This window comes from Maylandia zebra, linkage group LG11 (assembly GCF_041146795.1).
Source record: "Maylandia zebra isolate NMK-2024a linkage group LG11, Mzebra_GT3a, whole genome shotgun sequence".
Taxonomy (NCBI): Eukaryota; Metazoa; Chordata; class Actinopteri; order Cichliformes; family Cichlidae; genus Maylandia; species Maylandia zebra.
Window position 1 is genome coordinate 30388983 of NC_135177.1, and position 14708 is coordinate 30403690.

At 37.3% G+C, this 14708-nt stretch overlaps 1 protein-coding gene across 1 annotated transcript; it reads left to right on the forward strand.

Moving 5' to 3' along the window:
• The first annotated feature begins 1381 nt into the window (after positions 1-1381).
• Positions 1382-6833, forward strand: LOC106675285 (uncharacterized). Its single transcript, XM_076889610.1, has 7 exons — positions 1382-1457; positions 3636-3713; positions 4973-5089; positions 5515-5709; positions 5796-5959; positions 6087-6196; positions 6309-6833. The coding sequence occupies exons 1-7, from the start codon at positions 1391-1393 to the stop codon at positions 6433-6435; spliced, it is 858 nt and encodes a 285-aa protein (XP_076745725.1). The 5' UTR covers positions 1382-1390; the 3' UTR covers positions 6436-6833.
• Positions 6834-14708: the final 7875 nt, after the last annotated feature.

Below are 14708 nucleotides of genomic sequence, written 5' to 3' on the forward strand. Positions count from 1 at the left end.
TACTTGAGTAATTGTGAAGTAAAGGTTTAGAAAGTCTGATTGTTTTTACAGAGGAAAGATACACTCAGCAGACTCATATAACCAAGTTTCACAGCCTCCTCCAGAGTAAATAGACTCAGCACATTCATAACTGAGGTAAACGGAGGAGTAACAACCTACACTATTTTTACAGCAGTCAAGTTTATTTGTCCTACAGCAGCCACCGTAGCTAGGATTATGCACTTCAACTGAGAAGTGCAGGAAAACTGAATTCAGCTGACTATGATCTGCAACCTACTAACAGCTAGCAGGGATATTTTCCACATTGTACCTTTAAGAAGAAAAACGGTTGGATGTATGAATCTAAAATCTAAATCGATGATTTCACATAGACATACGCAATTTGAATCTACTGACAATGAAGATTAAAAGTTAAAAATGAGGCTCTTCTATTCATAAATTCATAGCTGTTGTAACATGTTTGATCAAGATGAGGTAGAGGAAGAGTTGGCCACTACATTTGGACGTCATTAACAAAGCACCCTGTCAACGTCAGTCACAGAGCTGCAGTGAGGAACGGGAAGTCCAGCTTATGAAATGAGTCTCATGTTGTCTGTTTTACATATGTTGTTTTTCCAGTTTGTGTTCAGTGTTTTTCAGTTAATTTTCAGAGTGAATTATTTGTTTTGGTTAGTTTTATATATTTATATCCATTTTAGTTTTGTATATATCTTTTTGTTTATTTTGTTAGTATCAACTATAATATGTTTGGTATTTTTTAGATGTAAAAAGCTATCAGTTGTTATTGATTCACAGACTTTCTCATGTACACACCTAGAGCTTTATATTTATAAAGATCTAGATAGGCCAATGGTGCCTCATGTCATGTGGACAAAATCAGAAGCTGAATATAATCAACTGAAACATTACTCTGTGAAAAATACCTCCAAAGGACATTTTTCTCATTTTTTTCAGTTTACATGTTTTTTCTAGTTGCTTGTTTTCCAATTTTTAAATACGGCCCATTTTCTCATTTTCAGAATATTTTGGAACTATTCCACTCACAAAGGAACCAAAGCACCTGATATCAAACCGATCTTATGCATTCATTAAATACCATCAAATCTGCAGCAATTGTGCTGCCGATGCTATCATGCTGGTATGAACCAATATCTGTGAGTCATGTTTCCAGCTCCTTGTTGAATCTACGCCATGAAGAACCTGGTACTAGCAAGGTGTACCTAATAAAGTGTAATAAAGTGAAAGACATGGACAGCTTACTTTGTCAGCCAAAAGCAGAAGTTGCTAAATGAGATGGGTGTGACAGAGTTAAGAAACAACTTGCTCTGTGGCTGTAACGCGGTGGTATCTCTCTGTCTATAATCGCTTAAATCTCAACAAGACTGTAAGGATGGCAGACGAAGAAGTTAACTATGCCTCAGTCACATTCAACACCAAGAGACTATCCCGATCACAAGGTAAGTTAAGTTTTTCAAATATACTGCAAGAAGAAAAGATAAAGCCAACACTGCAAATTTACACAATACGGATGTTTTTTACTGGTGTTTTCTGCAGTAATAGAGGTTAGAAAAAAAACTTGTAGAAATCAGGTCCAAGTTAGATGTTAAGCTAACTATCCCACCAGAATATTGAGGGGATTCATTCAGATGCCCAAACGACCTAAACTGATAGCTTGGACATCTGACTTTGATGCATCTTGGTTGTGGTGGTGGCTGATGAGGGGGAGGTCGGGGTATCTGCTTGGACCGTGTCCACAACCACAACCCCTCCCCACTTCCTAAATGGATGGGAGAAAATGTAAAGAAAAATGTATTTAATTAAATAAATAAATAAAAAGTGTAAAAGTCACACTTTGTTGAAAGACGATGAACCATTAAGAATGAGTGTGTCCTCTGTGAACCAGTTCTAATCCACTGGAATTTACAGTATTATTTCATCTATCCATCCATTTCTTTAACTACTTATCCCATGCAGACTAGTTGCATTTGCATGATGTTTAACTACAGATACTTTTACTACAGCTACGCTGAGCAAAGAACTATTACATCCAAATAATAAAAAAGCATTAGAAGGAATTTGACTGCAAAATAAAGGCTCAATATTTCACCACCTACCACTTCAAGATACAATAACTGATGTGAGCTATGCTGGACGGGCTGTGGACTAGTTGGGAACTTGTCCAAGGTTGGTTGAAAAAAAAAGAAATTAAACAGAAATAAATGTTGGAGCCAGAATTGAAGAATGATCTATTAATTACTATCAGTCAAAGGTTTGAATGCACCTTTTCATTTAATGGTTTTTCATTATTTTTACTACTTTCTACATTGTTATTCATGCTGAAGAAATCAAGTATGTAAAGTAAGATATATGGAATTATGAAGCAAAGAAAAAATTGATAAATGACTCTAAACATATTATATATTTAGATTCTCAAAGTAGCTGCTCTTTGCTTTGTTGACTGTGCTGCAAACCCTTGGCCTTCTCTCAATGAGCTTCATGATCCCCTGAGATAGTTTCCCCGTCACTGGTGTGCTTTATCAGGGTTTATTTGTATTTTAAGAATTGAAGGTCAATCAGTCCTGAAAACTGCTCGAACTTTGAGTGTGTCCCCAATTGCAGTTGCAAAAACCATCAACCATCGCTTGAAACTGGCTCACACGAAGACCAAGAATCACCTCTCTTGACTATTAAGGCTGGTTTATAGCCAGCAAGTTAACAGCACCTCAGATTAGAGCCCAGATAAATGCCACCTAGAGTTCCAGTAGCAGACACATCTGTACATTAACTGTTGAAGGAAACTGTGCAAATCAGGCCTTTATAGTCAAATAGAAACACAAGGAATGGACATTAGACCAGTGGAAACCTGTGCTTTGGTCTGGTGAGTCCAAATTGAGGTTGTGCTTTGTTAGTGACACTGTTGGAGATTTAATCAAAACTGAAGGCACACTGGACCAGCATGGCTATCACAGCATCCTGTAGCTACATGACATCACATCTGGTTCGCGTTTAGTTGGAGCATCATTTATTTTTCAACAGAACAATGACCCCAAACACACCTCCAGGCTGTGTAAGGAATATTTCACCAAGAAGGAGAACGATGGAGTGCTGCACCAGTTGGCCTGGCCTCCAGAGTCATCTGACCTAAACCCAGCCGAGATGGTTCTGGATGAGATGGACCGCAGAGTGAAGCAAGAGGGCCAATAATTGCTCAGCATCTCTGGGAACTCCTTCAAGACTGTTGGAAATCCACTTCAGGTGACGACCTCATGAAGCTCATTGAGAGAATGGCACGACTGTGCAAAGCAGTGATCAAAGCAAAGGGTGGATATTTTAAAGAATCAAGGATATTAAACATGTTTTGAGTTATTTCACACTTTTTTGTTTACTAGATAATTCCATCTGTGTTCATTCATAGGTGCATTCCTTCAGTTAGAATCTACAATGTAAATAATCATGAAAATAAAGAAAGATCATTAAATGGCTGGTAATGTATATTTATACACATATCTATATGGACATCTGCTGCATTTATCTTTTTTGTTGTATTAATGAATAAAAGAAAGTTAAACGAACTACTAAATAGGCACTATAAAGTCCTATATTTGTGAATACTAATAAATCTTTAAACCTTTCAGTTAAAAAAGAGGAGGAAACCATTTATGATGATGTGAAAGTGAAACATAAAGCAACGGAACAAACTCCTGACACAAACAGTGAGTAATAAAAAGAAATCACAAATCCACCTGTAATCATGTCTAACACTGCAAAGATTTTTAAAAACTTTTACTACAAGATGTGGTGATGAGTACTAATCAGCTTCTAAATTCATTTACAGTGTGTTTTCATGCTATTATCCTTCATGTTCATAAGGGTTGGTAGGAGAGTACACTCTATAAAGGCTTTCATTGTAAAAGACAGGGGAGAGCAGGCCTCATACAGTACAGAATGCGTTCAGCTTGTCAAATTTACATAAATCTTCGATCGCTAGCAATGTGACTCTGAAGTGCTGTACTATATGTTTGTAAGTTTTCTCTCCAACAAACACAACAATGTTAACAAAATGGTTTGCACCGTCAAAGGCAGCTGCCTTTGGTTTCACTCTATAATAGGCTACTGGACTTATTTTTCTACCAGTTTGAAATTTGAGAATGTTTAACCTCCTACGACCTGGCGTCCACATATGTGGACATCACATTTTGGGTTATTTATACCAAAATACTCAATTTTGCTCTACAAGGGCCTGATATCCACTTATGAGGACATTATACTGCTACTGTTCTATCAAAATTTTAAATGAATATCCTTATATGTGGAGGTAAAATGAGGTAAAAAAAAAAAAAAATCTGGTAATTCTTTGTTTTTACATTCATACCCCAATATGGCCAAATATCAAAGAGAAATTAAAAATGCATGCTGTGGAAGAGTTCAGGTCTTAGGAGGTTAAACAAGAGAGAAAAGTGTAAAAATGTTCATGCCTGTCTGAGTATGTAGTGTGTAGTGAGGCGTTTTACAGCCGTAAAACACCTATAGTAATTGTAAAAAATAAAGTTGACTACTTGGTTTCACCTACCATGATTTCACTTATCGCGGGTTATTTTTAGAACGTAAACCCCGCGACAAACGAGGGACCGACCACTATAAAGGAGTTGTCTGTATTAATTTTTCAAGAATTGTTCTCTATTTTTTAACCACACATTGAATTTTACCATTTACCATTTATAGAAATATCTGTTTAAAACTGGATTATTTATTGGCAGAAAATTATTTATTTACTTTAAAAAACAGTGTGTACATGTGCATTTTAGAGCCGATATGAGACTTGAGCATTGCAAGATTAAATATAATACTTATTTTTTCAGATTTTTTTCTCTGGAAATGTATGCAACTTTTAATAACCAGTAAATAATAATGACATTCATTCATTCAAGCAATGAATGTAAAGTAAGTAAAGCAATATATTTCTGTCCTGTAGACGTCTCGATTGACGAGAGATCAGGCAGTAGACGTCATCACTATCAGCAGTTGGCCTGTTGTTTGGGCACATTTTGTGTCATTTTGGTGTTGGGCATCATAGCAGTCACAGTATACCGTAAGTATGAAAAAGATCAGTCAATACATACACTCACTTTAGAGCTCAGACAGATTTTAAAGCCTTTTTTAAAACAACTTAACAGTCATACTTAAACTAATTTCTGTTAGTATTTGTAAAAGGAAAAAAATGTCATTTCCGGAAAAAAACTAATTACTGAAGAGAAAAAAGCAAAAGATACATTTTAATGAATACAATTTTGACTACATGTAATATTTTTGTGATTAGTTTTTATCTTTAGAGTCAACCTTCCACAAAAAAAAGATGCAACACTGAAATGATTTCACACAAAATCTGTGTATATGTGATTTGAGATACAATAATAAGCAATATTCTATAATAACAGTGAATGCAGCATTTTTTAAGACAATCCATAAGAAAAAAACATGTATGATGCGACCTAACATGAGACTCTATTCTGTTAGAAAAACAGGTGATGAACCTGACTGCAGAAAACCACAGCCTTAGAGAGAAAAATGAGCAGTTGGAGGCTCAGAATAAGGGGCTGGAGACAGAGAAGGAAAATCTAACAGAACAAATACGTGACATATCATGGAACAATCTCAATATTAGTCGATCTCAGTGGAGCATTGATGCCTACTGTCCCAAAGAAAATAACAGTATGTTCCAAATATATCATGTACAAAAATACCAAATTTAACAGAAATATGCAGTGATGTTTATTAACTGAGCTCTATCCTTGCAGACAGAGCATGTAAGCCTTGTCAGAATGGATGGGATCATGTTGAGTCCAGCTGCTATGCAGTTAATAATCCTGAACGTGATGAATGGAAAACCTGGGAAGAAGCTCAAGAAAACTGCAGAGAAAAGAGTTCAGATTTACCTGTTGTTATTAATGAAGAAGAAAAGGTACTGAGAAAACTGTGGGACACTTTATGACAGACTTCATGAAAATAAAAATGTAATTTCTTTAGCTTGAAAGCTTTCTTAGAGCAAATTGTTTAAATAACTCTGACAACTTTCTCTTTGTCCTCAGAAAACTGTCAGTGAAAAGAGTTGGGAATATGAAAACAAAGGATACTGGATTGGTCTGAGAGTTAAAGATGGGAAATGGAAATGGCTGGATGGAAGGAATCTGACTAATAGGTAAGAGACACTTTGAATCAATAGAAATTTCAAGTATTTCCAAAATCTGTGATAAATCAATTACAGTGTACCAGTGTCCATCAGCCTTGAGCAGAATTCTTGTTTTCCTCAGCTCCTGGATCGACCAGCCTCCTTCTGATGGTCACTGTGCAATCTCTGTCCAAAACGAAGGATTTAAATCAGTGAACTGTAATGAGAAGAACAGATGGATCTGCAAAAAGAAAGCTGTAGTTGTTTGAATACTGCAGTAAAAATATCATGACTGGTGGAGATTCTAAATACAAAAAAACAATGATATTACTATTAATGAAATCTTTAAATAGATTTTTTTTTAAAATTGAGTTTACACAAAAAAAAGTTTAACAAAACTGTACTGATTTTGTTTGCCCAGCAGAGGGCACTGCATTACTTCCCATCAAAGACAGTGGTTGTCTAAAGTATCTGTATTCTGGCATTTCTATATTTAAGTGACAATTGTTGTTGTAAAAAAAATCAACCAACCGAACAAAAGAAACAAACAAACAGTACTGAACAAAATAAGCTGAACTTCCTGTTCTTTGCTGTTGCTCAATAGCAGATCTTGACAGTGTAGTGCCGGCTCTCCTCCTTCCACATCTGAATGTTGTTCTTAACTTGATTAAAACCATCCATTCATTCATTCTCTGCCGCTTATCCTTGGACAGGTCGCCAGTCTGTTGTAGGGTAACACATAGACAACCATTTGCACTCATATTCACACCTATGGGCAATTTAGAGTTTCCAATTATCCTATCCCCACTAACTGCATGTCTTTGGACTACTGGAGAAAGCTGGAGTACCCGGAGCGAATCCATGCCATCATGCGGAGAACATGCAAACTCCACACAGAAAGACTGATGGTGGAACTGAACTCAGGACCTTCTTGCTGTGAGGCAACGGTGCTAACATGGTGGATGATGAACACAGGTCAAAAGGGTCAACACACTACCAGTCCACTCTCCTTGAGGCTTCCACAAAATTCAGACAGAATCCACACATTCCCAAATCCAAACTAGAATCACTTCACTACTCCGTGTCAGGCAATCTCCACACAAACCTGGTCACAGGGACAGACAGGTAAGAATTTCTTAGCAAACAGTTTTCACAGCAACAAGAATAGAAGCCAGGCTTCTATGAAGTGTTTCACTCGGTGATATCTGATCTTCTGCTACTTTCTTATGAAGCTGCCTGCACAGGATCATCAGAAGTAGTTGCGTGATTGTGACCAGGTGTGTGAGCTAGAAGGTGCAAAACCAGCCATGTCCTCACAATGCACACTTGCCGCTGCACACACACATACAGACGTATTTGCCAGAAGCAAGAACTCTGAAGCTCAGAATGGTTATTAGAAAAATCGGATCCACATAAACTCCATCATGTTCCACTAATCCCAATTTTTCTAAAAATGTATGAAAAACCAGTTCTTTATTAGCTTGCTAGCTATTCCTAAATGTGCCACATGTTTTGAATGTGCAGAAAAGATTTTTTTCTGAGGTTGGGAATATTTAAAAGCTTTTCTAATTTAAATCATTCAAAACAGAAATCTTGCTTTTAGACTGAGAACTTAATCTTAAACAAAAGTGTTCACTGGAAGGCACATTATACAGACAAAAATGACTCTATCCACCACAAATCTAATATCTGTCTAAATCTTATGTGTGAGTTCTGGGGCAATTCTAGGTTCAAACCTTTAGATGAGGCTCAGCTCCCAGTCATGATGTCATGCATGCATGCCTTGTAATTAATATTAATTGAACATGCTGCCTGCAAATGTCATCAACTCTTTCTACATTTGCAAACCACAATTCAATTGGATAAATATTACAATGTTACTTTCAAAAGCAACCTAATTAGTTGGATGGCCTATTGTAGTGTCGAAGAATAACTCAGAGTGAATAATCAGAGATTTCAATCTAATCCATCCATTTTAGGATGGAGACTTTAGTTATCAAATCCAAAGCAAAGGCTCAGTCATTAAAGAAGTTAAAGAACTATTTGTGACAGATAAGAAACATGTACAACATTATTTTAGTCTCTTAACCACATAGAGGGAGTTCATCATCAGACACTGGAAAATCACCTGTCCATGGACCTGCACAAGGAGAAAACTGGTAATAATGTATTAGTATTGTATTGTATCTTTATTTCAGACATATACAGAAAAAACAATATATAGAAAAACACATATTTGCATTTACATGTACAAATATGAATATATATGTAAATACACACGTATATGCTCAGACAAAACAAAGAGAAAGAAAATAAATAAAATAAAACAAAGTCTAAATGATATCAAATTACAATTATTAAGTCTGAAATGGAGTAGGAAGAAGTATATACATACTTATTAATCCCTACCCCATGCTCAACATTCTATTGAATCCCACTTTTCACTGTTACCCCTAATTCCTTCATTACTTACCCCACACTATAAACAAGGAATGAAGGAAATGTATAAAAATAGCTACAGTGATAGATATAATTTTGATGCAATTTAGCATAGTTATATATACAATGGGTCATCAACTTTATCAGTTTCATATTCTTCCAAAAGCATTTTTCGAAACATCTTTATGAACTGACTAATGCTTGAACATTGCTGTAGGTCCACAGGAAAACTGTTCCACAGTTTTACCCCACAAATGGTAATACAAAAGGTTTAACCTTTGTCCGTGCTTTAAGAGTCTTCAGATTTAATTTTCCCCTCAATTCACAGTCTCTGTCAAAAAACATCATCTGTACATTTCCTGGTAACATATTGTATCTGGCTTTGTACATAATTTTTTACAGTTTTATATTTTATAAGATTCTTAAACTTCAAATTTTTTTAATTTCAAGAACATGATATTAGTGTGGTCTCTAAATCCTGCTTTAGTAATCATCCTGATGGCTTTTTTCTGAATTTTACATAATGGTTGAAGTGAAGTTTTGTATGTATTTCCCCAGATTTCAGTATTCAGTATTTCACAGTATTCCAAATATGGTAGTATAAGTGAACAGTAAAGTACCCAGAGTGATTTGGAAGGCAAAAAATGTTTAGCTTTACTCAGTACACAGATGCTTCTTTACAGTTTAGCTTGTATTTGCTGTATGTGAGGTTTCCAGCAGATCGTGTTGTCTATTATCACACCCAGAAATTTTGTATGAGAAACTCTACTTCAACATTATTTATCAACAATTTTGTTCCAGCATCCTTTTTTTCAATTTCCAAATAACATAAATGTAGTTTTATTCAAATTTAGTGATAACTTGTTTCTGTCAAACCATGTTTTCAGTTTAATCATATCTTGTGTGACAATTTCCAAAAGCTGCTGTGAATTCTCTCCAGCACAAAAAACATTTGTATCATCTGCAAATAAAATAAACTGTAATATATCAGATGTTTTACATATATCGTTGATGCACAGGATAAACAGCTTTGGTCCCAATACTGACCCCTATGGAACTCCACAAACAATGTCCAGGCACTCTGATTGATATTCACCAGGCTTCACAAATTGTTGCCTGTCTCTCAAATAACTCCTGATCCACTCTAGCACCACTCCTCTAATGCCATTGTGCTCCAGTTTATCAAGTAATATTTCATGATTAATTGTGTCAAAAGCTTTTTTTTTTTTAGGTCAATGAAAACACTAACTATACATTGTCTTTGATCTATAGTATTGGTGATATTTTCAATAAGTTCAATTAATGCCATGGATGTTGATCTGTTTGGTCTGATACCCTACTGACTGTCCATTATTATTTTATGTTTATCTATAAATTTGTCAATTCTATAAATGAAATTTTTTTTCCAGTATTTTTGAAAATTGTTAAAGTAGAGAAATAGGCCTGTAATTTGTGAATTGGTGTCTATCTCCATTTTTAAACAGTAGTATTACTTTAGCTGCTTTATGTTTATGATATGTTATTTTATATTTCTCCTTTCATTATTCCCTTGTGGAGTTACCCTCTGTTCACTACAGATCCAGTGTCTATGGATGTTTTAAAATCATAACAATAGCACACTAAAAAGACCTTGTGACTGATAAGCAGATACCATAAGTGTATAAACTGATTAGACAAGCATGAGGCCTTCACTTCTACCTTTTAATGTTTCTAAGGCCTCTTCATGCTGGTTTTCATCTTTGCTTTTTGTTGTTGATTTTGTGTTTCTACCTTAATACCTAAATATTAAAGATCATATCTATGTCCTCATTAGAACAGGGATTTGTGTTGGTGTGTGGGACTTATTGTTAAATGGACAATGTGTTTCAGATAATTTTATGGAGAAACACAAAAGTAATGTGCTCAGTGTAATACATTACTTTTTTGAGTAATGACCCTAACACCCTTCACCACAAAGAAGGGAAATTCTTCCAACACAAACACAAACATAAACATAAGAGAAGGAATTAAATCACTGAATGATATCGAAGATGGAATAGGAATCGATAAATTCTTGTCCATTCTGATCCCCACTCATGATGTCATGATTGATTCATATGATAAACTTAAAATTTTACCTCTAAACTCTTTCAAATCTGTCTTTTTCCCAAGATAATATTGGACAATTACCTTAAATGCTATGGTTTTGTCAATTTTAATAATCTAAAAAAACAAAACAAAAAAAAAACAGTGTTTAAATATGTAAAAGTGGATTTTTGGCCAAAAAACAGAATTAAACCAGTAAGATGTGTGCTGGCAGACCGTGTGAAGGTTGAAGTGGGACCCAAAAGAAACAGAACTTGATATCAACTAAGAGTGGGGTGCTTATTAGAAAGTGGGGAGCAACATACAAATAAAAGAACAAATACAAGAATAAAGTGGGAAAACTGAACCAAACTAAACACTGGGAACAGGAAACCTGAAACCTGGTACTGTGACATGGACATGGAGTACATTAGCTTGATGCATGACAAACAGATAACCTGACAACAAACAAAGGGAAACTAATACAATATATACACAGAAGGTAACGAGGGAATGTGCAACGGGAGGGAAACACCTGGACCTAATCTTACATAATGGGAGGTCTGGAATGGTGTGAAAACCATCACAGGCCACAACACCAAGAAAAGCACAGTGGGGGGGACTGTGGAGAAGGCAAACGAACTCAACAACTTCTTCAACAGGTTTGACCAGCCCACAACCCCCCCACCCTCACCCTCACCTTCACTACAGAGTCCTCTCCCCACTCTCCTGCCTCCCTCGCTTCCCCCCCTTCCTGACACCATGACACCCCCCTCCTCCAATCCCTCTCTCAGCAGCAAGACATCTCCCCCCCTCCCCTCCTCCCAAACATCTCCCAGTGTCACAGTGGATCAGGTCAGGAGGCAACTGAGGAAGCTTCGCCCCAGAAAGGCAGCAGGCCCAGACAAGGTGTGTCCTAGGATGCTAAAGGCGTGTGCTGCTGAACTTGGGGAGCCGCTACAACGAGTCTTCAACCTCAGTCTGCGACTGGGGAGAGTGCCCGCCCTATGGAAGACATCCTGCATCGTCCCAGTCCCCAAAAAGAACCGGCCCAATGAGCTGAATGACTTCCGACCGGTGGCACTGACGTCACATCTTATGAAGACTCTAGAGCGGCTCTTCCTCAACTTCCTCCGACCACAGGTACAACATGCCCAGGACCCACTACAGTTTGCATACAAGGCGGGTGTCGGAGTGGAGGATGCCATCCTGTACCTCCTACACAGAGCCCACTCACACCTGGATGGGGGGAAAAGGCACGGTCAGGATCCTGTTTCTTGACTTTTCCAGTGCCTTTAATACCATCCGGCCCTGTATGCTTCAGGAAAAACTGAACAGGATGGAGGTGGACCCCTGCCTGGTGGCTTGGATCTCCGACTACCTCACCGACAGACCACAGTACGTCAGGCTGAAGGACATCACGTCTGACACAGTGGTCAGCAGCACAGGAGCACCACAGGGAACTGTGCTGTCCCCTCTTCTCTTCACCCTGTACACCTCTGACTTCTGCTACAACTCTGAATTATGCCATATTCAGAAGTTTGCAGATGACACGGCCATCATGGGGTGTATCTGGGATGATCAGGAAGAGGAGTACAGAAGTCTGGTGAGGAACTTTGTCGCATGGAGTCACACAAACCACCTGCAACTCAACACCTCAAAGACTAAGGAACTGGTTGTGGACTTCGGGAGGTCCAGAGAAGGTCCACTGCCGGTTCAGATAGAGGGGGAGGAGGTGGAGGTGGTCAACAAGTACAAGTACCTCGGGCTGTGGGTGGACAATAAACTGGACTGGTCATGCAACACAGAGCACCTGTATAAAAAAGCCCAAAGCCGACTGTACTTCCTCAGGAGGCTGAGGTCTTTTAACATCTGCAGGAAGCTCCTGAGGATGTTTTACCAGTCGGTGGTTGCTGGAGTACTTTTCTATGCTGTGGTGTGCTGGGGGAGCAGCACAGCAAAGAAGGACTCATCCAGGCTGGAGAAACTGATCAGGAAGGCTGGCTCTGTAGTCGGCATGAAGCTGGACACTCTGGTGACAGTGGCAGAGAAAAGGACATTAAAGAAACTGATGGACATTATGAACAATGCTGGGCATCCTCTGCACACGGCCATAAACAATCAGAAGAGTCTGTTCAGTGACAGGTTGCTTCTCCCCAAGACAAGAACTAACAGACTTAAAAACTCCTTTGTCCCACACGCCATCAGACTGTTTAACTCCTCTCTGGAGGGGAGAGGGAGGGGAAACAGGAAACAGGAGGACAAAGGAGGGGGGAACAACTAAGCTGTAGTGCCTCTTCACCTCACTGTACAATACCTTGTGCAATACTTTTTGTAAATAGTCAACAGTGCAATAGACTCAATACTTGAAATGTGCAATTCAAGTATTCCTATTTATTCTATTTATCCCCTTTGTATATTTTATTTATATTTGTCTCTGTATTTATATATGTGTGTGTGTGTGTGTGTGTGTAAATATATATGTATATATATATATATATATATATATATATATATATATATATATATATATATATATATATATATATATATATATATATATAAAACAATTCTGTAACTGTAACTTCGGTCGTTGCTGTGCTTTTTTTTGGAAGTCGAATTTCCCAGAGGAACCCACCCGAGGGATTAATAAAGTTCTATCTTATCTTATCTTATCTTATAAGGAGACAGCGAGGAAGCAAATCTGAATAAACTAAACGCAGGACACGGGACTATCAAAATAAAACAGCAAGTACGAAAAATACTTGGATCGACTTGGCACGGATCGGCCTGGCTGGCTTTCCATTACAATCTGGTACTACCTTTTTTTTTTTTCTTTTTTCTTTTTATAACAATATTGTTATTATTGTTTTCACAAACAATCCATAATTACATAACATATTATAGTGTAAAACAAAAACAAAAAAAACAAACCAAAAACTAAACACAAAGATCAGATCTATCTAAAGAAAAAAGAAAAAAGAAAAAAATACAATACAGTACAGACCTGTGGTCCCAGTAGTAATATGAAGTTTGAACACTCAAGAGAATCCTTGTAGCATAATATTAGAGACATCAGGTTCCACACCTTGAAGAATTGGTCTGTTTTTGAGGGTAGTGCACGTGTAAGATATTCCAATGGCACTAGATCCAACACTACTAGTTGCCAGCCTTTAATAGTTGGTGCTTTTTCATTAATCCACTGCAGTCGAATATTCTTCCCCATCACATAGGTGAGAATACAATACAACCTCCTATTATTCTTAGATATTAAATGCTGGCTGGGGAGGCCCAGTATGAGCGACGCAGGGTCCATCTCCAATTCACAGCCCAAAATCTTCTCCATTTCAGATAACACATTAGACCAAAATCCTTGCAATTTCAAACATGACCAAAAGCAGTTAGGGTACCAATCTCTGCTTTGCATTTGAGGCACATGGGTGAAAGGGTAGGATTGTATTGATGTCTGCAGTACGTTGATATGTACATTCTGTGTATAATTTTTAACTGTATTGCTTTGGTACGATTACAGACTAAGACTGATTTGGAACTCCTGACATCTTTCCACTCTTCATCATCAATTATTATACCTAATGCCTTTTCCCATGTGTCTTTATGTGAAATCATTGAGGGTGCGAGATATAAAGCCTTATAAAATATCTTCACAGGCACCTCTTTATCTTCTAAAAAGTCATAAATAAAATAAAAATCCTCCATTAATTCCAATGCATCAACTGGTTGTTCAAATGCATATAATCGGCAGTAAAATTCTTTGAAGGTGTTATTTATGGTTTCACTGTCATATACGCGATCACTCTGAGCATCACAAATTGCTGTAATAACTTCTGATCATTTCTTGGTAAGATATGCCAAGTGTTTTCCATGTTCATAAAGTCTTTGTTTAGTAAACTTAAGGTTAATCTCCTCATCTTGCGTAAAAAGGCTATCTAAGGTTGATCTGACTGCAGCTATCACTTGCTGTGCAGGCAGGATTGGGGGAGTCAGCATAAGTCCTTCCTTTTGTTTTAAGCGCAGTCAT